The sequence below is a fragment of the Homalodisca vitripennis genome, chromosome 1 (assembly GCF_021130785.1).
Source record: "Homalodisca vitripennis isolate AUS2020 chromosome 1, UT_GWSS_2.1, whole genome shotgun sequence".
Lineage (NCBI taxonomy): Eukaryota > Metazoa > Arthropoda > Insecta > Hemiptera > Cicadellidae > Homalodisca > Homalodisca vitripennis.
In genome coordinates this window covers 38,138,755-38,164,760 of record NC_060207.1, presented here as the reverse complement: position 1 = coordinate 38,164,760, position 26,006 = coordinate 38,138,755, and the positions used below count along the sequence as shown (strand labels likewise).

The 26,006-nt window shown below is 32.8% G+C and overlaps 1 protein-coding gene across 2 annotated transcripts in view; it reads left to right on the top strand.

Moving 5' to 3' along the window:
- Positions 1–5,495: 5,495 nt before the first annotated feature.
- LOC124359931 (protein HBS1) overlaps positions 5,496–26,006 on the top strand; it is a 77,445-nt gene continuing 56,934 nt past the window's right edge. The window contains exons 1-3 of one of the 2 annotated variants that reach the window (XM_046813085.1): positions 5,496–5,767; positions 14,350–14,418; positions 18,306–18,611. In XM_046813085.1, the coding sequence (XP_046669041.1) occupies positions 5,725–5,767; positions 14,350–14,418; positions 18,306–18,611 (418 nt within the window). In that variant the 5' untranslated portion in view covers positions 5,496–5,724. The remainder of the gene's footprint in view (positions 5,768–14,349; positions 14,419–18,305; positions 18,612–26,006) is intronic. The other variant, XM_046813095.1, reaches the window with a different exon arrangement.

The following is a 26,006-nucleotide window of genomic DNA, read 5'->3' as shown; positions in this document are numbered from 1 at the left end:
ACCGTATCATTACAGTATCAAGTGAAGAGATCAACGATATAAAACTTTTAAGGTCACAAACACCTCAAGCAAAGGAGGAGCGACCAAAGAATCCATCGTCCGGACTCTATACTTTTTTAGGGCAACCTCAAAAGCGAAAGAAACGTTACAGAGAATACCAAACCAGAGTAATCTTAAATACCTCCTTCAAAAAGACTTCTCGACAAATTTCTCAACCTGTTCTCAATCACCTAAAGCAACAAAATGGTCTAAAACCACAAACACCGGAAACAGCCTAACCATCTTCCATCAAAATATTAACTCTGTAAGGAATAAAACACTAAGATTGGAACACACACTTGAAATTTTAAGACCCCACATACTCATTCTATCTGAACATGGATTAAAAGATGACCAGCTAAAAAACACCAGACTAGCAGGATACAATCTAGTTGGAGGCTTTTCGAGGGAAAACTCTAAGAATGGAGGTGTAGCTATTTATTCAAAGGAAGACCTAAGTAATGTAAACAACATCGAAGAGCACTGCAACCTATCCAGAGAAGTGGTGTGTGAACTCCACTCGGTAAAAATTGAATTAAAGAAAAAAACCGTGTACTTACTAGGCGTCTACAGACCACCTAACAGCAACCTTGAAGAAGCCCTGGACATTATATCAGAAACCCTGGAGAAAATCCCTACATGGAAATGTCCCACAATTATCATGGGCGATATAAATGTGGACAAACTGTCAGGAAACCAAGACAACATTAAACTGGAGTGTATGCTAGTAAGCCACAACATCAGAAGACATCAGCTTCCGGCGACAAGAGTTACTCTTGACACTGCAACATCCATTGATATGATATGTTCTAACTTAAATGATGAAGAAATTATGACAGATGTGATTACTACAGGACTATCGGATCATAAAGCACAGCTCTGTACAGTTAACTTTCAGACCAATACCACCCCATCACCAATTTCAACTACTCGGAAATACACTCAAGAAAATCTAAACCATCTTAAGAACATATTAGCAAAAGAATCCTGGGATGATGTTTTCAAATCAAACAATGTAGATGAAGCCTATAATTTCTTAAACATCACACTAAGACTTGCCCTGAACGCTGCATGTCCCCAAAAGATGACTAGAACAAAACCAAAAAAGAAACTCACTGCAATATCAAGTGAAGAAATGTTAAACCTTAAAAAAGACTACCTCAAAGCACTACAGGATGAGATACTTCAAGGTACCGAAGAAGCTAAAGCACGAACTGCTGCCAAAAAGAAAAATTATGATCTGAAACTAAAACAGACAAAGAGAGAGGCCACAGCTGATTATATCAACAAGGCTGCCAATAAACAGAAAGCTCTCTGGAGAGTGATCGATTATGAAAGATGTAAACCCTCAAACCAAACAAATCAGATCACACTTGAAGTAAACAATCAAGTAATACAAGATCCCTTCCTCGTAGCACAGTATATTAACGAATATTTTGTCTCAATCGCTGAAAAAACACTCAAAGAGGCAGGACAATCTACAAAACTGAATAACGCAGAACCTGTAACCCATAATGGTGTACCTGATCTCATCCTCCTCCCAACAACAACACTGGAAGTCACAAACACCATTTCTTCCATACAATCAAAACCATCATCAGGAGTAGATGAAATCTCTTCAGTTCTTCTCAAACACTGTAAGGAAGAACTAGCACCTCCCCTTGTTTCTGTTATAAATCAATCATTTCTGCAAGGCTGTTTTCCAAAAGCGCTAAAACTGGCAAAAGTTTATCCAAAACTTAAAAAGAACCCATCCACTTTAATAGGTAACTACAGACCAATATCCCTTATCTCTACCATCTCAAAAGTAATTGAGAAAATTGTACTTTCCCGTCTCATGAACCACCTTACAACTCATAACCTCCTTACAACCCAGCAACATGGTTTCCTAAGGGGCAAATCAACAGCCTCAGCTCTCATAAGCTTCACTGAGAATATACTGGAGCTATTGGAAGAAGGGAATTCCACCAGTGCCTTCTTCTTAGACTTCAGCAAAGCTTTTGATTGCTTGGACCACGCACTTCTTCTACAGAAAATGGAGAAAATGGGTGTGACAGGGAAAACTATGAAATGGATGACCAGCTACCTGAAGGAGCGTTCACAAATAGTAGAAATCTCATACACAAGAAACAATACAATCTACAAGGTCTCATCTACTCCACTATCGATCAATAGAGGGGTCCCACAGGGCTCGGTACTTGGCCCTGTACTGTTTATCCTCTCCACAAACGACCTACCGAAAGAGCTTCAGGACTACAGCCGGGTGATGATGTACGCAGACGATACTGCTCTAATTGTAGCCGACAAACAACCTTCGGAGCTTGAGGTGTCATCTTTTATTGCCCTGAGTATGGCAAAACAATACTGCCATCAGAATGAGCTTGTGCTAAACTGAAGTAAAACACAGCAAATAAATTTTGGGCTGAAAACTATAAAAACCTCCAGTCTTCCAGAAGTGGAACTTACAACTGAAGCAAAATACCTTGGGATTATTATTGACAGTAAACTAACCTGGACCTCACACATAAATCAACTATGTAAAAGACTTAACAGCAGTTTATATGTTATAAAAAGGCTAAAAACTACTTGCAACCTGGACACAGCCAAAACTGCATACTTCTTGCTGTTCGAGTCACATTTACGATATGGTGTGACAGTGTGGGGCAACTCCTCAATAACAAATCGGCAAAGAGTATTAGTTGTACAGAAAAAAGCAGTGAGAAAATTAGCAGACCTAAATGCTTTGGACTCCTGTCGATCAGCTTTCAAAGATCTAAACATACTGACAGTTGTGTCCTTGTTCATTTTGGAAGTAATCTGCTATGCTGTCTCGCAAAATCTTACAAGACTGGGAGAGACACACAACTATAACACCAGAAATGCAAACGACTTCACCCTGCCCAACCATCACCTTACAAAGTACGAGAGGCAGCCAAGCTAAATGGGACGAAAACTCTTCAACCTCCTACCTGACCATCTAAAGAAAAGCAGTAAAGTGAAGAACTTCAAATCTCAACTGAAAACATGGCTCATCAAACAAACATTTTACTCAATTGACGAATTTATGACCTGGAACAACTAAAAAATAATTTTCTTTTTCTATCTCTGTATTGTTATTATTATTGTTATTGCATAGCTTAGCATACTGTGACGCCTATTCTGTACTCTATTTCCATGAATAAAGAATGTTGTATTGTATTGTATTGTATTGTATAACGTGTATTGTAGACACGTCTTGTAATGCATTTGTCCCTGATCCTTCTCCAGTCGCTTTGCTGTGTCAAATTTAGGTATTTTGGAGGTTATGAAAAATGTGTTTAGTTTAGGGGTTTTATCTAATAATTTAGAGGCAGCATCATCTTTTGCCTTTTTTAACTTACGCTTGAAAGCACCACTCGCTGAATGCAAATTTTGAGACATCTTTGATGGACTGATGGACGTCAATTAGGTACTTTGTTCACTGTTCAGTAATTCACTTCACTCATACTAGGCATACTCACTGAAATACGAATGACTGAACAGTTACTAAACTAAAACAAAAATAGATAGTATACTAGTAATATACTCGTACTCGTACTTTATAGATTAAATGTAACAGCACGTTTAAAACATATATCATCAACTATACTCGAACAGAACAGTCAACAACAACGTTCAACCCTACTGGGGTAGTGCCGATCACTACACTAGCTGTCAAGCGGGAGCTAGCAGGAGCATCTTACTGTCGTGTCGTGTCGGGCTTAACCGCTTCCCCCACTCTGCGATTGGTCGTCTGGCGCGGGCGCGGCAACTATACTGAGCGCACAGAAGGATGGCCCTATAGACGGGGTGCGGAAAGATGAACGAAGGCGATCACGCATTTAAATTACTACAATTCTTGTGTAGCGTAAATTTACGGTTTTTTTTTATTTTCGTTGCGGATAGCATTGCGGTTAACCCGCTCGCGGTAAATCGGGAGTCTAGTCTACTTTACATTGAAAAACTCGTTTTATATGAATAAAACAATTTTATGTACTGGAGGAAAATCTTTTTTTATTTTTGGGGTTTGCGGCCCCTTTAGACCTGCGACCCCTAGGCAGTTGCCTATCGTGCCTAATGGGAAATCTGCCACTGATTGGGAAATACATTTTTAACATTAGGTGATTACAACGCAAACACCAAGAATGGGGTTCTCAATTGGCAACTCCTAGAGGACAACTATTAAATTTTCTAAATAATCTAAATGATAATCATTACAATCATCTTTCTACGGTTAAACCTACATCCTAGCCAACTGATATGCGAAAAATTTCAGATTTTTTAGATTGTTTTGTTACAAAAGGTGTGAAATAAACATTACACAGATATCAAATCCCGCCTTGATTTGTCTTCTGATCATTCACCATTTATACTTAAATTAAGCACATAAGTATTTAAAAACAGTTAAAGCCAAATGTTACAAAACAAATTTACTAACTGGGTTCGATTTCGTGATTCATTAAATGAAAATTTGGATTTGAACATTTCGTTGAACAGTGTTGAGGATTTAGAAAATGCAACAGACTACTTTCATATTTAACGCCATACTGAGACTAGAACACATACCTGTTCAATTTAAAAGAGCCCAGCTAATTTGTTATCTCCAAACCAGGGAAGCTCCTCACCCAGCTGACCTCATACAGACCAATAAGCCTTTTACCTATTATTAAAAAAAACCTATTATTTGTTTGAAAAGCTTCTTATGAGAAGACTAAAAACATTAATCGGTGAAGATTCTGTTGTACCTGCTCATCGGATTGGTGTTAGGCGAACATGGCACAATAGAACATAGAGCATTTCAAATGATACGGGAGTGCTTAGGAAATAAAAGTTATTGTTCGGTTACCTTTGTAGATGTCAGTCTAGCTGTTATGTAAAACTATCCTAAAACCTGTATCGACATACGGTGTGCAGTTATAAGGCACAGCAAGCGACTCAAATATGGAGATACTTCAATGGTTTCAATCAAAATTGTTGAGAAAAATTGCTAAAGCGCCATGGTATGTATTCGATAAAGTGTTGCATCAAGATTTTAACATCCCAACAGTCAAAGAAGAAATTACAAAATTCAGTCGCAATTATCTTTCCAGATTAGAAGATCATATACACCATCTTGCGGTAAATCTACTTGATAATTAATTATAAAAATGTCTACATACTCCTCCGAACTGGTACCATGGATCTATCTTTTAGGTTCCTGAATTAATTATGTTAATGTTAACAATGGTTAACATCTAAATCAATTTTAATTGTTAATGTTGTTTCTGTATGTAATGTTTACTTATTGTTCTTCACTAATTGATCCGATTGTAAATAAATACAATAAAAAAAACAAAACTTTTCTTAAAAAAAAACCAATTTGCAAAAATAGGTGGCAAACCATCAAAGTTTGTAATTAGACAATAGTTTGTGTTTTACTTACACAGCGTTGTTCGTTTACCTTCACTATCCGACTATCATGACGTGTACGACTTAAATCTCTTGATTACTCAACTGACGGTTGTGACTTGCGTGGTCGTTGGATTTCGGAGTTGGTGGAATTGAAAATTTTCAGATTATCGTATTTCTTTCTTTGATTAGTTTGATGGATTAAAAATTGTCTTAATTTAGAAATCTGTTTTCTTCTTTGAGTTGTGGAAGTTTTTTAACATGGTTTAATCTGGAAGAATGTCACGACATAGAAATGTTAGATCTATTAACTATTCTGATGGTAAGTGATGTTAATCTTTTAGTTCTTGAATTTTTAGTTAATAGAATTGCATAGATCAGGGCACAAATTTTATATACCATAAGTGTGTCCACTCCTGTTATCTACGTTTACTGTATTTTAACACGTTACGATTATTTTCCATTAATTATTTATACAGATACGTCTTAGTTTCTGTTAAAATTAAGAGCTAAAAATACACTGTTTATATTGGGCTAAAGTAGGTTATGTTATCCCCTAAGGTCTGTGTGAGTAAATCTCACAAATTAAAGTAGCCTACTTAAAAAATGTTCTGCAGTATAATTAGTGGCCACCAACACAAAGGAATTATAATCAAATCTTGATTATTGAATCATTTATATTCAAGACCATCTAAAAATACTGAAAACAAAATGTCTTAACGGAATTATGTTTTAGGCTTTTAAAACCGTATTCTAGGCCTAATGGAGCTACACTTTTATGTAAAGTGACTGTATTTGTTTCAGATTATATAAAATAAAAAAAATTTTTTGAAACTATCTGAGCAGCGTAGCGTAGTACTTACAATTAGGCTACTTTAGCTAATCCGAAACAGTATTTCTTTAGGTACTGATACCATCAAAACTGCATATTTCAAATAAATTTTAACTGAACTTTTACCCCATTATTCTTGTTGTGTGTTGCTCTGTTATTGTTTCTGCTTATCTTTTGTTACACATTTATAATTACGACTGTGCCTCTTGGTTATATATTTACATTTAACTTATTGCTTGCATTTGTTGTTTTTATAGTTTTTTCTCTCTGTTGGTACCTATATATATTTTACTCTTGTTATTTATTTACAGTATTTTTCCCCATTGTTGTTTACTTTATATAGTTTATTTGCACAGTTACTATTTATCTCTTTATTTATTCATATGTCACGTCTTAGACAATAATGTGCATGCATTTAAGTTATATATTTTTTATTTTTTTTTCAATTTTTTTTTTTATTTACCACTATCAGTCATTAATTTCAATATTTTTTTACTCTTGTTACTCATTTAAAGTTTATCTTTCATTGTTGTTAATAATTTTTATAGTTTATTTGTACTGTTATTGTTTGTCTGTTTGTTCCTCCATATGGTATCACATCTTACAGTAGTGTATTTAAGTTAATATTATCACTAATTTATTATATACTTTCACTAATTTTTAATATAATTTATACTCTCTTATTACAATTAATTATACGTTAATTATGCCTAGATCTGATTTAGAGTCCAGTTGCATGTTTGGTTTGGCCCTTTTGTTTAAGAATGATTTAATCCTATTATAAGTTAACAAATGTAAATTGGTTTTTGACCGTTGGAAGGAAATAAATAAATAAATAAACCGAGAAAGCAGTTATATACGCCATGGATATGTTTGGTTTTTTGACTGAAGGAGATGCAGAACTGAGGAGCAGGTGTTCAGAGTTAGACAAAGGATGCTCCCCTCCCCCGCCACAGAGTAAAGGTCTATTATAAATACTTCCTTGGCAACCGCAATAAGCACGGAGTGCGCACCTGGCATTTCGAAGACCTTTTCTGAACTAAAAAAGTCTTCAAGAGACATAATCTATAATATTGAATATAACTGTATTTGGCATTTTGGTCAAAGTCTACCAATCTAATATAATATCCGTCTACGGCGTGGGAAGGGTTAATAAGTGGCCACCAGAACAATTAAGTTGTTGAACCAAATTGTCACTTAGAAATACATAAACTATTGAATAGCTTAAGAAATTCTAATTATGGTTATTTACAACTAATAGCTATTACCAGCTTTGTAAATATAATAAATAACAATATCGTTTAAAAATTAATAAAACAAACAAATTAAAATTATATTATGTAATATCTAAGCAGGCTTAATGGCCTTATGTACAATGATGATGAACATATATATTTTATTTGCATGTCATGCTGTCAGACAAGTTTACTCTTCAAAATAGTAAGAATTTACAATTTTTGGTGAGTTAAATTTAATAAATGGTAGTAGATATGTATTTGGCGGTCTAGACCACTTTTGGGGGCAAACCGTACTAGTTCAATGTAAAATCCTGTTCAATGTACCATAATCGAATCTGAGAAATCAAACAGTAAATCATGAATGAAAAATAACCGAATCTGTAGGTGTTTTACTGTTCATTGTTGGCATCTAATTTCTTAAGCTGTTTTAATGAAAAATTTTTGAATAATTTTGAAAAATGTTTATTCTACAAAGTTAATTGTAACACATTCTTTATCTGTAATAGTCTTCTTTCCAGTAACAATCATGTGTAATTTATCATTTTTATTCAATTCCTTAATCTTTTTTTATCTTAAAGGCTTGTAAATTTCTTAGGTAAGTGTACTTTAAAATTTTCCAATTCTGCTATGATTGTAAGCCCAAATTTATCTTTAATTTTCTCCAAATTCATGATTTTATACTTCTTTTTGTCTTCTAAATCAATTAATTTCTTATATTCTTTGAATTTTAAATTACCCCAACCTTATTCAACTCTTGTAACAGTGCCATTTAATACAAAAAAATGAACAAAACAAGAATACTTCTACAAAAAATTGGGTAAAATGTAAACTTTTAAAGTGAAAAATCGACATTATACTTCCTAAATACATAAAAGTTTTTTTGGGGTAAAAATCTCGGATTTTTAATATACACACATTCTAGTACTATAGTTTTTTGAAAAATCCTGATAAATCTACTGAATTATTTCTAATTATTGCAAATTTGTAGCTTAAAAGTTGATAATTTGAATGGAATTTCTCAAAGTTCACTATAGAATTGGCAAGATTTGCCTGTTTTGAGCAAAGTTTCTTCAGATTCATTTTCTATAAATAACTTGATGTTGGTATTGAGACAAGATAACGTGTCTATGACAATAAAAAAGGACATTCTTTGTAATATTTGCAGAAAATATACAATATCGAAAAAGAAGGAGTTTTTTTTAAATAAATACAGCTAATTATGCCTTTTTGTAGTCTTTTGAGAGAGATTTATGTAGAAAATGGCTTGGTTTTTATGAATAAGACAGGAATTTGAGGATATTTCAGGAAATGTTTGTGTATTGGTTTAAAGAGCAATGGCTCAAAGCTGAACAACTTTTTTATACAATTATTTGTTTCTAGATTTTTGGCTAAAAAACAGAAGAATTTGAGATCTTTTGCTCTTCAGACCAATAATATCTTTTTTTAAAGTTTTTGAAAGAAAGAGGCCTTTTGGAGCTTTGGACAATAAAATTGACCGAATTGAGTGTTTTTTATCAATTGATAAAAACTATTAAGGCTGGATACTTAGCCCTGACTGTACGGCCTTACTTCAAAAATCCGCAGTGGTTTTTTCCGTTGTCAGAGATTTGGTCACTCTACTAAGACGTGCTTGGGCCCTGAGACATGTTCCCGTTGCGGCGAGGAAGGCCACCAAGAGAAGACCAATATAAGAACGATGTCAGATGCGTGAACTGCAAGAGTAAACATGCGGCCACCATGAAGGAATGCAGAGTTTACTTAGAGGAAAAGGAAGTTTTGAAGATTGTAACTCTAAACAAACTTTCCTTTAACGAAGCCCGCAAAGAGTATAGGAGAAGAATCCCTCCAACCCCTAAAAAGGGAGTCTCGTACTCCGAAGCTGCTTCAGCTCCAGTCCAATCCGCACAGTGTCCGTCATGTACTGTACCGCCTTGGAGGGTATGGTACTCAATTTAACAGAGCAGGTTGCTGCTTTGGTTAAGCAGCTTGCAGCCGGTACCGGATAACATCCGTTGGCATCCCAAGCAGTCCACATGCCCCATACTAAGTCCAATACACAGATTCAAGCTCGTCCATCAGTTACTTTCAGGGATAAGGTGTAACAAAATACGAAACCCGCCTTATCTTTGGAAGAGAAGAAAAAACTCGGTAACAAACTAAACAAGAATATACAAACAAAATCAGAAAATAGATCTAAACTGCAAGTGAAGAAGACTAATCCATCCTTGTCCAGATCCTCCCAATTATCACTTGACAATGATATAGTTGAGGACCCTTTGGAGGTGCAGACAGAGTTCTAAACTGTACATGGTAACTTCCATCCTGTATCTAAACAAAGAAAAAAATTATGATGAACCAACACAAAATAAAATACATAATAATTATAAAAAAATAATAATTTAAAATGCTGTTACAATGGAATATTAATAGTTTGAGAAGTCATTTTGAAGATTTAAAATTACCTATAAACACAAGAAAACCTAAATTTATTTGCCTACAAGAGACAAACTTGTCTCCTCATACTCATTTTAAACAAAATGGTTATGACATCTTTCGCCTAGATCATCACCAACAAATTGCCTGTGGAGTTGTGGCTATTCTAGTAGCTTCTTCTGTTAATGCTAGAGCCTTGAAAGACGTTCCTTTTAAATTAACTATCCATATATATTCCACCTTCCCCTTTTGATTTATCTCTTGATGATCTATGTGATCTCTACAGCCAACTCCCATCTCCTTTCCTGATGGTTGGCGATTTCAATGCACACCATCGCTCTTGGGGTTCCAGCCATTCTGATCGGAGGGGTAACATGGTTGCGGGATTGTGGGTGAAGTGGCAGCGGTCGTTCTCAATGACGAGTCGGCCACTTACATGTGGCCTAGGACTGGCACATGGTTGGCAATCGACCTGTCAATCTGCAGTCCGGTCGTGGCAATTCGAGTGCATTGGTCCGTACTTCTTGACTTGTCAGGGAGTGACCATGCGCCCATTGACGTCGCTTTTCAATCCTTTCCGTCTTCGTCAGGCAGGTGTCCCAGGTGGAAAATTAAGAGGGCTGACTGGAACGAGTACAAAAAGAACATAATTTCTCAAACTATTAATATCCAATCATACGACATAAATACAGCCACTATATTATTTATATCCATTATGTTATTACTTACTCCACATTATTTACATCCAATATTATAACATCCGCAGAGCGGAGCATTCCAAAATCCTCGGGCTCACCAAACAAACGCCAGGTTTCTTGGTGGTCTGAAGAATGTTCGACGGCTCTAAAGGAACGTCGAAAATGCCTAAGACAGTTCAACAGATCACCGACTGAAGAAAATTTAAGTAGGAACAGAAGAGCATGGGCAAAAGTCCTGGCTGGACTACATAGATCGAATAAAACGAACTACTCCTGCATCTGATGTTTGGAGGAAGCTTCGATCTATTTGCTGTAAGACCTCCCCCGATGTGGTAACTAATCCCTTGACAGTTTCCAATTTTACTTGGCTCACATTTTGCGGAGATTTCAAAAACGTCGTCTTACAATAGGGAGTTTCAAAATTTCAAAACAAATACAGAAAGACATCCTCCAAATTGAAATATTAATAACAACTCTCCTTTAAACCTTCCCTTTACCATTGATGAACTGGATTCACCACTAGAGGCGACATCAAATTCTGCAAATTATTTTTAAAAAGTCTAATTTTTTGGTTTTCTAATGTTTGTGTAGTGCTTACAGAGTTTTTAAACTAATAACCACCCAAAAATATATCATGTTATAATGCGTATATACTTATTTATTGTATTTCCCTTGTTTAAACGATATTTTAAATTCAGATGTTGATAATCCGGTATTTCCAGATTCCAGAGCTTGCCGGATTATCAAGGTCTTACTGTACTTGTATGTTTCATAATTTTATATGTATTTTTTCTTATCTTTATAGTTTGTGTAAAATTTTAGACATTTGTAAGATTTCAGAAATTGTGCCAGTTGTTAAAATTTCTAAAAAATGCCACAATTCTTTTTTATTTGTGAACATTTTACCATTCAATTTCAACAGTGTATTTATAATTTAGTATACATTATACTGAATTTATTCAATAGAGTCCAGCTATTTTTTTATCGCCAGAAGGAGGTCCAAATGGTAAAATTTTAATGTAAGTAAAGTTTTCTTTAATAAAACTATTTTAATTTGAGTCAAGCTATTATTAATATTTTATTCAAATAGATGGAATGTTTATCATTAACATTTAAAATGTAATCACTAAACTAACTAGGTTATATCTAGAAACTAATAGTTCCACAATAAAAAATTTCTTTGAAAAATAAAATGGATTGACTAAAAGCCAGGAATTTTTGTTAAAATTCATTATAACTATATTCAGAGATAGTGGTGTTAAAATATTGTAGACTTTCAAAATGATTACTGTGTGGCCATTTATAATTTTATTTAGTCTATAAAAATCTTTGGATACATTTTCTCTATTTCTAGTGTTATACATTTGTATGTCACTGTATGTCTTCAGAGGCTCAGGATGTTTGAGTATATATATATATATATATATATATAAGTTAAATATAGTTTGAATTTTATTGGCAATAAAAATCTGTTTACTGTGAGCTAATGGTTCACAACGTGCTATAATTCTAATGGCTTTCTTTTATATAATAAAAATGTCTGATATCCTGCTGCAGTTTCCTCATAAAATTAGGCCATATCTGAGCACTGATTGAAAGAATGCAAAATAGGCCGTTCTGAGGTAATCATTGTACACGCAACATGTGAGACGTCTTAGGAAATAAACAATCCTGGAGCATTTAGCTGGTAGGTGATTAATGTGGGTTCCCCATGTCAAATGATCCTCCACACAAACACCCAATAACTTCACATTATCCAACAATTCAATATCAGAAAAAATATTGTAATTTACTAGTCTCAGGCTAAAAATTAAGTACCGTATCTTGTTTTCATTCAACAAAAATCCATTGAAACGAAACCTCAATAATGCTTGTTAAGTGGATTCATTGAAATTTGTTTTAATTCATTCAGGTCATTACTACTATTTTAAATTGTTGTGTTGTCGGCATATAATATTGTTTTGGAATTGACTGAGAAAGTAAGTCATTGATTGCTACCAGAAATAAAAGGGGTCCGAGAATAGAGCCTTGAGGAATGCCGTACTCAACCAAGAGCTCTCCTGACCTTTCTCCTTAGACAAATACTTTCTGTCTATGATTACTTAAGTATGATTCAAAAAACCTAACAACATTCTCACTTAAACCATAATATTTTAATTTCATAAGGATGTCATTGTGATTTACACAATCAAATGCCCTGCTCAAGTCTCAGAGAGTGGCAAAGTCTTTGTTTTCAAAAGCACTTAGCACAAATTTAACAAGGCTATCTATTGCATCAAAGGTGCTTTTTCCTGACCAAATTGTGACATACTCAAAACGCTATTAGTTTAAACAAAAATGCTATTTTGATCGTATACCAAAATATCAAATAATTTTGACAGTATTGGTATCACAGATACAAAAACATTTTAAATATAGTCATTTACAATTAATTATCACTAGCTCTTTGAAATGCATGGTTATTGTTCCAAATTAATTCATACAAAGTTAAATCATTTGTATTAATTTGTTAGAATAATGGCCACAATTACTACAATGGTGTTTGTAAACATGTTAATCTGTGTCGTAAGCAGACACATTTATTCTTCAAATAGTAAAAAGTAACTTGATGTTACACTTTTTTGTTTGTTACAGTTAATAAATACACATAGGCCTTGCTTAGATAGTTTTTATTCATCATAAAAAAATGATAAATTTATGTATTAAAACTTTTTATGTATAAAAACAAATGAACTATACTTTAATTAGGAATACCTATAACGAAATTTAGGTTCGACATTTTGATTTCGGTAGTTAAATAGGCTAATGATAAATATCGATGATTTCATTTTGGTGGTGGCCGCTTATTGTGCTGTATAACTATATTCTTTAGCTACGTTATTTAAAACCTCTGTTAATAGTAGTAGTCCTAGGCATACTTCTATTTCCAGAAAGAATTTTAGGCGCTTACAACCTGTATGAGTACCGTATTGTAATAAGTGCCAATAGCGAACAATACAAATCTATGGATGATCTGTTGATTGCCAATAGGAAATAACTGTAATTATTGGATTGTCTACTGATTAGCGGTTCAAGGGTAATGGTCATTAGCTATATAGTGTATGGGTAAATATTTTTTTTTGACTTTCTACACTTTTTTTAGGCTGTCGCTTTTTTGGGGGTGGAAATTGCCATGTGTATATGGGTTGGTGGTCAAATTTGGTTATATGCTTACAGAACTTTAACTTTTTTCTATACTTTTTTGTCTTTAAATCATTGTACTACGTTATTCTACATTATTAACAACTACTAAGAAGAAATTCTACGACGTTTAAAGATAACGGACATTGTAACTCATCAGGTGTCTTATCTTATTGCGATAAAAGAACAATGTCGCTTGAGAAGCCGCGTCGGCATCTATCTCCCTTCCAGTTTAATCCAATATCTAGTGACAATGAGTACTTTCTTATTGTGATTCCCAATTTTATGTTTGAGCTTATGAACTAACAAAGTCCAAAAGTGAGTGTATTCGGTTGAAACTGAAATATTTGTTTACATATACATTTTAGAGATAAGTATATAATGTATAACAATTTTACTATGGATTTGAATATTTATGTACTTGTTTAGTAAAATATTGTTTTGTATTAATAAATTTATAATATTTCAATTAAATTATAAATATTTTTGATTGATATTCAGCCATTATTGAATTATATTTCAGAGTATGACGGATATGATGATGTATACGGTCATTCAGTAGAAGACGACCATTGCATATCTCCTAGTGATGGTAAGTAAAGTAAATGTTGAACATCAACTTTAATGCTATTACTGCCAGTCTCTTTTCTATTTTTGTATGGACTTTTCAGACAGTTTTGTAATAGTTGTATAGATATTTATTTACCAATCTACTTTGCAGTTTACAAATGTATCAAACAAATTGTGTAACTTTTTAATTTAGTTATAAAATGAAATGATTCTCTTTATTAATATTATTTAACTTAATATAGAACCTGTATTGCCACCAGGATAGAAAAGATTTTGTGAGCTAAAATTCTATTATGGTTTAGAAATCCTATTGCAGAACTGTAGACTTGGAGCACTAAAATAATAGAATAGTGCACTTCACATATAGTTGGAGGTAACACACACTGTACGTTATGTTTGGTTTTGCATAATAACCTTTTTTCTAAAAATATAAGTTGTACAGTGTTTAAAAATTACATTCTTTCATAACTAAGAAAATAATTTCTTTAACTTCCAAGGTATTATTACTAAATTACAAAAGATACAGTGTGTGATTAACATATATTTTATAAAACACACACAAAAGAAAACATAATTTTCTTAGACAGTGTCTGGTAAAGTATTAACTTTGTTTATAGCTGTAAAAAATTGTCTTATATTTTAAATCATTGTTATCTAATATTTAGACCAAATAATATAGAGTTCTTCAGCACATATTGGTGAGCCAGCTTACATTGTTTAAGAAGATATTGATAGACATTTTGATTTTGGTGTGTAGGCAGAATTATTTTAAGGAGAAACATTTATGAAAACTTTTATTGTGTGTATTCACATGCAAAGAAACTGGTTGGTCTAGTTTTATTTTATTGTGGGAGCTCTTTGATCGTTCATCCTCAATATTAAAATGATGCAGATGAAACCAGTGTATATATGTATATGTTTGACTGAAATATACTACAATGGAAAAACATCTACTTCTGATGTTTGTATTTCATTTTGGGTTTAAGGGGTAGATTAAAAATTCCTTTCTTATGGATGCACCTTACTCTTCAAAAAACTTGCTAAACATCCATACTTTATTTTAACCCTTGAACTTGTGGGGTCTGCTCCTGTATTGGCACCCTTTTGTAGCCGTTTGTAAAAATTACATTAATCTGTTATATACTGCTCAAAAATCTTTAAATATACAACTTATTATAATATATCATTGTTTACAGAATATTCCAAATAATAATAATAATAATAATAAATTATATTCATTAATAGTTTTTTATTTAACCCCTTAAGGAGTATGGACGTCAAAGGATGTCAGGCTAAAATGAGTAATGGATGAAATAAAAAAATTACCAAAAGGAGTAAAAAATTAAAAATTTTTCAATTATTTAAGAAAGTGTATTTACATTTGATAGCTTAATAAATAAGGACTATGAGTCCTACAAGTCAATATTTCAGTACTTTTTCAAAATCAAATGTCTTATTTCCTTGTTACTGCAGACTCAATCAATATTGTCTGCCATTTGGACAGCAGTAACAAACTAGATGGTTGTTCAACAAATATGTCACTCTAAATATAGCTACAGTATGCAGTATACAAGGAATGGCTAGTATAATGTGGTGGCATATTCTGACAGTAAAGCGATACGCACGTGACGCGACCTTGAGTCAGTGGCTTCTACCAGGTGGCTACTGCGATCTGGTGGTAAAATCAGATTACAAGTGAGTGCAGGCACAAACATGGAAGTTAAGTATGTTGCCAATAGATGGAATCACTTTAAAGACAAATCTACTTAAAGGGAATCAGTAATAGCATCGCATTTACGATAATACAAAAATACAGAGGCTAAACGTCCGTACTCTTTTGGGCCACTATAAGAATATACGTCATTTGACGTCCTTACTCATTATGTAGAGTTTACATGCACTTCTTAAAAGGTAAAAAAAAGATTTCTCTCTTTGAATGGGCTTGATATAAATAAAAAAAATTTTTTTATAACTTTGCACTATCTTATCATATATGTTTGAAAGATGTATAAAAAATCCAAAATATATAAAAGAAGCACAATTTTATCCTTACCCAAAATATATATAGTTTTTTAGTAGCTTTACTTAAAAATATTTACTATTTTTAGTAATTTTTGAACTTTGGCGCAAAATCAACTTAGAATGAATTTTTAGCCATTTTTACAATGGCGTTACAACACTGGAAATTCAAAGTATATAAGTCTTATTATATATCATTGTTTTCAGAATATTCCAAATAATAATAATAAATTATCTTCATTAACATTTTCTTACTTTCAAAAAACTTTTGGTGTTTGAATTCTAGGTAAGAATTTTTTTGAATTGTTTATAACTTTGCATTAGCTTATCATATATGTAAGAAAGGTTTATATAAATTTTAAATTGTGTTTCTTTTTAATTGTGTTTCTTACAAAAGAAACACAATTTTATACTTACTAAAAATATATACGCTTTTACATGGACATTTTTTACGTTTCTAGCAATTTTTGAACTTTATTGCAAAATCTACTAACATTGTATTTTCAACATTTCTGTACAATTGCTTTACAACACTGAAATTCAACCTATATATGACTTATTATGTATAATTGTTGTCAGGAAAACTAAAGAAATAATAATACTCGCTTATTATTGTTACTATAGTTTTTTATTCACAAGCAAAATTTTAACTTGAACGTTTATAAGGGTGCTGGTTCCAATTCAGCTAATAGTTCTCTCAAATCACTCAATTTGTTCCTAAAATTAAGTGTGACTTTATCAGCTATATTACTAATAACCCAAACAAAATATAAACTAAAAATAAATCAATTAGACAGACACCAAAACACGACAGCAGACGTAACTAATAAGACAGTCGGCCCGGTCAGTTGGTCACAGTCAAAATAGTTGCTTAAACAAGACGTTTCTTCTAACCATACAAAGAGGAATAAAGTTGGATTTATTCAGTAATAATATATTTCAATTATTCTGTCATCGATTTATATTCGGATTTAAACCAAAACATAGAAAATACGATAATAATAACAGATAGTTACCAATTAGAGGGTTAAATTATTTTTCAGATTAATGTGTGGATAAACCTACTTGGGTATATACACAAACACACAAAGACTTGGATTTTTCAAAATCTGATTTTCTAATAATATTTATGATTAATTAATTCCCTAAAAGGAAATGCCTACCTTGCGTTCCACCAGCCACCTTTGTTTGTACTCTCAGTATTCCTGTTTCTAAGGTATCTATCATTACAGTACAGTATATATTCTTGCTTAACTTCATTATGTATTATAAACAAAATCACTATGATTCAAGAATTTGAATCTGTTCTCTTTTTTAGGTGTCAAAGAAAACTAAAAAAAAATTTTGGATACAAACACCACTACTCCAAATTTTGAAAAATTAAAATTTGCATTAACTCAATAATTTTAAATGCAAAGTTATCCTTTGTTATACATTAAATTAAATTATTTAAAAAATGAACAACTTTTACTTTATTCAATGTTGCCATATTTCTAATAGTTTTAAAATGGCGGCTAAAAAACCTTTTTCTTTTTACTTTAAAAAATGTAAGAACAGATTAAACTGAAAGGCATTGCAATTGGGAAATTACTACCAATATCAGTAGTAAATTACTCAACAATAACAGACTATGTATCATATTGTTTACTTTATTGCCAAAAAAGGAAGAAAATGTGTTGAATAATGTTATATAAATGTTTTATTCCCAAATGCTTGTAATTTTCTTAATTATGGCCCAACACTTGATTCATATGCGAGTAATGGCCCTGACACTGAAAGATTTAACATGTGTGTAATGACCTATTTATATGTATTTATTATATGTGTACTGTCATCAAATTCATAAAAATCTTTGCTAAAAAAATATCAATTATAAATAATATTTTGCAGCGGCATTTATGTATGATCGTAGTAGCAGACAGACACAAATCTCAGCATTTATAACAGAAGAGGACGATATTGCAGAAGAAGATGAGAATGAGGAGCATCTAGAGAGACGAGATTCTGACAGCTTTAAATATCCAGAACTGAGTGATGTAGATGAAGCGAGACTGAGGTCTTGCCTGGATGAGATTCATAGTGTAATTGGTGATTCTATTCCAGAAAATATAGTTGTTGAAACAATCATCCAGAAAAACTTTGATATAGCTCTTGCACTAGACTCACTTCTGAACTCTCCTAATCGAAAAAAAGAAGGTAAGTAAAACAAAAGTTAAACTTTTTCACTTCCATGTTTGATAGTATATCAAGAGATAATGTATCTTTAGATGAATGTAACTGAAAGTTAGGAGTCGAGTTTAACGTTATATAACTATTATATATAAGTAAGACTATATAAAGCGTATATAAAATTTGTATGTACGACAATAGCCTACTAATTAAATTTAATTAAAGATTGAATTACAAAAACTACTTGCTCCACTGGGACTTGAGGTGGAGTCCAAGTCCAAAAATTGTTTTAGTTATTTAAATACATTTGTGACGGAAATGGTTAAATACTAAATAATGTAATCTTAAAAAGTAGGAGTGTTGTGAAGTGACAGCACACTCACCGGACAAGTGAGAGATCTGGGTTTGAGGCAGACCAAGTACTTTTTGTTGTGATTCAGTCTTTATTGAAATATATATATTTATTTGTGTGTGTAATGGTAGCACATTCACCCGGCAAGTGAGAGATCCGGGTTCGACTCCCGGCGGAGCAAGTAATTTTTGCGATTCAATGTTTATTGAAATTATATATATATATATATATATATATATATATATATATATATACATACAAGGTGAATCAGAAATATGGTAAAATATTTTAAGACGTGATTATAGAGCTAAAAATAAGAAAAAAATGTTATATAAAGGCAGGTCTGGAAACGCTCCATTACTGAGTAATGGCTGGTGAAAGATTTTGCTTTGTTTTCAGTTCACCTGGTGAAATTAAGTGATTCTGAAAGGTTTTGTTCTAACTTTTTAACTCAAATAATATGGATTTATAAGTAAAATCACCTGAAAAATCAAATAAAACCACTCTAGAGTTTGTAGTGTGAACAGTTCTTGAGAAAAAGTATGAAATTTGCCAAACATCTAATAACAAAAATACCGTCTTAAATGTTTGATGTCGAATAACATTGTTAACCCTTAGCACGCCATAGACGGAATAATCCGCGGTATTTTTTGGTCTTATAACGCCAAAGACGAAATAATCCGCTGATCGATAAAAATATATTTTATTACTGTTTTTGAAGTTTATAAGTTCAATACATAAGCCACAATACAAAGTAATGTACTGGCTTGACCAAATAATCCAGTTGCAGCTGTCAGCTGGCCGCAGTAGGTAAACAGTAAATTGTTTTGTTGCTAGCAGCTGTTCTCCCACTCCCGTCTGAACACCGATGACGATACTATCCGCCATTACCGACTGTCAGTGGAGCACGCATTGTGCCTTTGGGAAGTGTTCTTGCGTTGTCATTCCTTATACAAACAGTTGTAAAAAGTTATTGTTACCAAGATTTAGGTGTTATAGTAAAGTTTTTATTGTTTCTTTTCTGTTGTGTAATTATGGCTGCAAGTCATGTCCCGAGACCCCATGGCTTCATCCCGATTTTTGTTTTGAAGTTTACCGTACAAGCATAAATCTATTATTATCAGGACTTATAAAACTAATCAAGATCAGCATATTACACTTTATTTGTTTTCGTATCCTTGTACATAGTTTTCATCATATGCATTTGATTACTATGTAACCTAAATTTGATTTTGATTGAAATATTCCATTATTATGAAAAAATTTGATTATTTTAATGCAAGTACTACATTATTGTAAAATTTATTTTTTGTGTGTGACTATTAGTCATTAGGAATGAATAAAAAATTAGCTTTAAGGAATTTTTATTTTTATTTTTTCACCTTAAATGAGCGTAATCTAAAAAATTACTAAATTTATATCAGCATTCAAAGGGTTAAATGACCAATAAACAAAGTTTTTTTCCTAATACAGATTGTAGAGAATTTAATTCTGAAAACAACCATAAGAAGCAAAGTTAACTAAATGTGTAAAAAAGTTATGTAATTGACTCCTCACGTATTGCACTACACAGCAAACCTTTGCTGTTGTATAATAAGGAATGAGTATCTGATTGGTAACAGCTGGTGAAAAAGAAACATAAAATTCAAAATTTTTATTTTTAAATACAATAAACATCTACAATCGCTTTAAGTCTCACCGGAAGATTGTTCAAAATGCACGCGTTCAGGCGTCTTCTCATCAAGTTTCGGACCCGTTCAAAGACTCCAGGTGTCTGCTTAATGGTTTCTATTCCATTAGAAATGTTTAATCGGAGTTCTTCAATGGTATCTATTGGGGATGAGTAAACTAATGTTTTTAAATGTCCCCAAAGGTAAATGTCCAAAGGATTTAAGTCCGGTGATTTTGCTGGTCATGAAACTGGTCCACCTCGGCCTATCGATTGATTTGTGAAGCTCTCATTTAGGTGTCCACAAACAGCCAGAGATTAGTGCGCAGGTGCCCCGTCATGCATAAACCACATGTTTTGGCGCAAATGCAGAGGTACATCATCAAGCAGGTTAGGTAGCTCGTCTCTTAAAAAGTTCAAGTACACCACGCCATTAAGCCTGGGAGGAAGCACGAATACGACTAAATGATCTGCTAAGATTCCAGCCCAAACATTTACTGAAAACTGATGTTGTGGGCGATTAGGTTGGATAACATGAGGATTTCTGTCTGCCCAAATGTGGTTGTTATGGAAGTTAATGATCTGTTCTTGTAAAGTGAGCCTCATTGGTAAACAAAATTGTATTTAAAAAGTTTGGATCACATTAAGCCTGGGAGGAAGCACGAATACGACTAAATGATCTGCTAAGATTCCAGCCCAAACATTTACTGAAAACTGATGTTGTGGGCGATTAGGTTGGATAACATGAGGATTTCTGTCTGCCCAAATGTGGTTGTTATGGAAGTTAATGATCTGTTCTTGTAAAGTGAGCCTCATTGGTAAACAAAATTGTATTTAAAAAGTTTGGATCACATTAAGCCTGGGAGGAAGCACGAATACGACTAAATGATCTGCTAAGATTCCAGCCCAAACATTTACTGAAAACTGATGTTGTGGGCGATTAGGTTGGATAACATGAGGATTTCTGTCTGCCCAAATGTGGTTGTTATGGAAGTTAATGATCTGTTCTTGTAAAGTGAGCCTCATTGGTAAACAAAATTGTATTTAAAAAGTTTGGATCAGCTTTTTAACAGAAACCATCAACAAAAAGGAACACGGGGAACGTAGTCTTGTGGCAAAAGATTTTGGCAAAAGAGTGGTATGCGTGTAACTGGTACTTGTGTAGTATTCTCCGAATACTAGATTGGCTGACATTGAACTGTAGTGACAATTGTCTAGTGCTCTTTTCAAGATAATCAGAAATTTCATTAAGAACCAACTATTCTAATTCAACAGTCCTACATGATCGGGCGATGTCTGCATTACTATGCTCTGAAGACTTCAAAGAACCTTTTTCAGACAGGCGTTGATAAATAGTGGCAAAACGCTTGTGCTTGGACACCTGCGGTTAGGAAAGTTCTCTTGATTCAGACGTCTTGCTGAAGAACTATTGCAGCGTCCCAAACCATACATTAAAATGCATGTCTGCTAATTCAGAGTTTGAATACACATGAATATTACCTTCCATTTTTAATAAATGAAACACACAACACAAAGTCACTAATAAAATGGATGGAAATAACTGGTTAAAATACTTAACACAAGCACATAGTAGCTTTACAGTTTGTTGTTTTGTTCAACAATAAGGTGACATATGTCATCCAATAATAAATGCCCAGCTGATTATTTATTATTTAAAAATGTTTAAACAGTTGTTGTTTAAATGATTAATTTATTACCAGCTGTTACCAATCACATACTCATTTTTTATTATAAAACAGCAAAGGTTTGCTGTGTAGTGTAATACATAAGGAGTCAATTTCATAACTTTTTACACATTTAGTTAACTTTGCTTATTATGGTTGTTTTCAGAATTAAATTCTCTACAACCTGTATTAGGAAAAACAATTTGTTTATTGGTATTTAACAATGTTATTGGACATCAAACATTTAAGACGGTATTTTTGTTATTAGATGTTTGGCAAATTTCATACTTTTTCTCAAAAACTGTTCACACTACAACCTCTAGAGTGGTTTTATTTGATTTTTCAGGTGATTTCCCTTATAAATCCATCTTATTTGAGTTAAAAAGTTAGAACAAAACCTTTCAGAATCACTTAATTTCACCAGGTGAACTGAAAACAAAGCAAAATCTTTCAGCAGCCATTACTCAGTAATGGAGCGTTTCCGGACCTACCTTTATATAACATTTTTTTCTTATTTTTAGCTCTACAATCACGTCTTAAAATATTTTACCATATTTCTGATTCACCCTGTATATATAATATATATACAGGGTGATTCATGAAGTTCTCCCCCCACTTCTACAGCACATTGTACTAGTAAAAATAATGAAAAAATGTTATATAAACATAGGTCCGAAAACGCTTCGTTAGCGAGTTACAGCTAGCGAAAGATTTCGCCTGAATTCCTGGGTAAAGAGTAAAATAAAGCCATACTGAACTTTTGGAAAGGTTAATTAAGTCAGAAATATCGTGGATTCTTATGTATTTTTACCTGATAAAGCTAATAAAATAGGTTTCAGAACTGTACCTGTAGTAGTTTTTGAGGGATTCAGGGTTAAATGCAAAAGATTGGGGCACGAAACAATGTTTTTTTAAGTTTGATGTACAATAACTTTGTTAAATTGGTAATAAATACATAAAATCAACAAACATTAATTGTAGAGAATTTAATTCTGAAAAAATTTATATAATCAAAGTCTAAAATAAAACAGAAATAAGTACCAAAAAATCGATTTTATTCAGTATAATACATTACTAGTTTTAAGCAAAATTAATCAGGTTGGGCCAACCGTACGCACCTTTTTATAATAGATGTTCGAAAATGAGGCCATCATTATCAATACATTTTGCAGCACGTTTGTGTATTGCTTTTGTTGCGTTTCTTAATTTTTCAGGACTTCCCTGTATCTGCACAGCCGAATCCATAATACGGGCAATTAATTCATCACGAGAATTAACTTTTGTCTTGTATACAATGTCTTTCATCCATCCCCAGATGCAATAATCCAATGGAGATAGATCTCGTGATCTTGGTGGCCAAGGGTGAGGCCCTCCACGACCAATCCAGTGTCCAGGAAATTGATGATTTAAGTAAGCAGAAACGGCACGTGAAAAGTGGGGAGGTGCTCCGTCATGCTGGAAGTACAAATTTTGTCTGAGATGTAAAGGAACATTATCTAACAGCTGCGGCAACTCTTCTTGAAGGAAATGTAAATAGAACTCAGCATTTAGGCGTCCAGGTAATATGAAAGGTCCAATCAGCCGATTGTGCAAAAGGCCACACCAGACATTGACGCTAAATCGGTGTTGAAAGTTCTGTTCCACTACCTCATGTGGATTTTCTTCTGCCCATGAGTGTTCATTGTGCAAGTTATTGACACCATCCCGAGTGAATTGTGCCTCATCCGTAAACAAAATACGCTTGTAGAGTTGATTATTAATATTCAAAAAGTTGCAAAACTCCAAGCGAAGCGGACCATCCCCTAGCTGTAGATGTTGAACCTTTTGTTTATGAAACGGATAAAATTTGTTTCGATTAAGTGACCTCCACACCGTTGACTGCGAAACTCCTATCCGCCTAGAAATACGTTGTGTACTTACACCTGGACTGCGATGAACAGCATTAATAACAATATCATCATCAAGTTGGACACCTCGTTCATAATTGGTTCTAGTACTTGGTAGTGATCCTGTTTCCCGAAGAGTACGAAAAGTTCCTGAAATTGTTTTGGTATCTGGAATCCTCCTATTAGGGTAACGTAGTTCATATTCTTCTACAGCAGCTCTAGCATTACCATTACAGTAACCCAAAATAAAAACCATATCAGCGTATTCCTCTGATGTAAATAAGTAAGGCATTTTTTCGCTGAATATAAATCGAATTATAACTCACAGAAAAAATTGCATTTAATAACACGATTCACAGAACCCGATCTCCTGCTGTAGCTTTGCAAAACACCACTAATACACAGTTCTAACGTAACAGTACAGAATACCATTGTTGATCAGCTGTTATTCGTGCGTTACCAACTTAGAAATTAATAAAACAAAAAACTGCATTTCGATGATTAGTAAACAATAATGGGAAAATGTTTGCTTCATTTATTTTCGAACATTTGATGTAAATTTTTATTTAAAAAAATACAACGTAATAAAACATGATATTTTTTATTTACAAACAAATTTATTTAACAGTTAATCTTGTTTTCTCAATTTATCTCATCATTAAGGAACAAACATTTTGTTTTTGTTTTATTTTAACTAAATACCGTACGGTATTTCTTTACAGCTAGTAATGTATTATACTGAATAAAATCGATTTTTTGGTACTTATTTCTGTTTTATTTTAGACTTTGATTATATAAATTTTCTCAGAATTAAATTCTCTACAATTAATGTTTGTTGATTTTATGTATTTATTACCAATTTAACAAAGTTATTGTACATCAAACTTAAAAAAACATTGTTTCGTGCCCCAATTTTTTGCATTTAACCCTGAATCCCTCAAAAACTACTACAGGTACAGTTCTGAAACCTATTTTATTAGCTTTATCAGGTAAAAATACATAAGAATCCACGATATTTCTGACTTAATTAACCTTTCCAAAAGTTCAGTATGGCTTTATTTTACTCTTTACCCAGGAATTCAGGCGAAATCTTTCGCTAGCTGTAACTCGCTAACGAAGCGTTTTTCGGACCTATGTTTATATAACATTTTTTCATTATTTTTACTAGTACAATGTGCTGTAGAAGTGGGGGGAGAACTTCATGAATCACCCTGTATATATAAAATGAAAAAAATGTATTACATGTATAAGATTGTAGTAAAATTGACTTTTTACAAAATTATTAAAGTACAGGTATAAAACATTAACAATAGCCTGCCATATAAAGAAAAAATTGATTGCTAGTTCTAGTGTTAAAAATTAGTATATTATGCCATTTTACACGTTGACTGAAGCCTTATAGTGCTGAGGAGAGATGTCTGTTCGGTCTCACTTAGAATAACAGTGAAGGTGTTAAGATAAAAATTTGTTAATGTATAAATATATAATATAAAAATGAATCACAAAATGTGTTGGTAAGCGCAAATCTTTATAACAGCTGGACCAATTCGGTTAATTCTTTTTGTAAAATGTCCATTGAAATCCCAGGAAGGATTTTATAAAGAAAAAGTTAAGAAAAGTAACCTGGAATATTTTTGAATTTAGAAAAAATTGTGGTTTTTACGATTCATAATTCAAATTAAACTGGCACTGAACAGATGTTGACAGCTATATAGCTCGACAATCCTTTTGAAACATCTGTTTACATTTGAATTTTATCAATAATAAGTAATCAGTGCTTGATCGGTAATGTAATGCAGATAGTAAATAAAACATTAATATATAAATTTT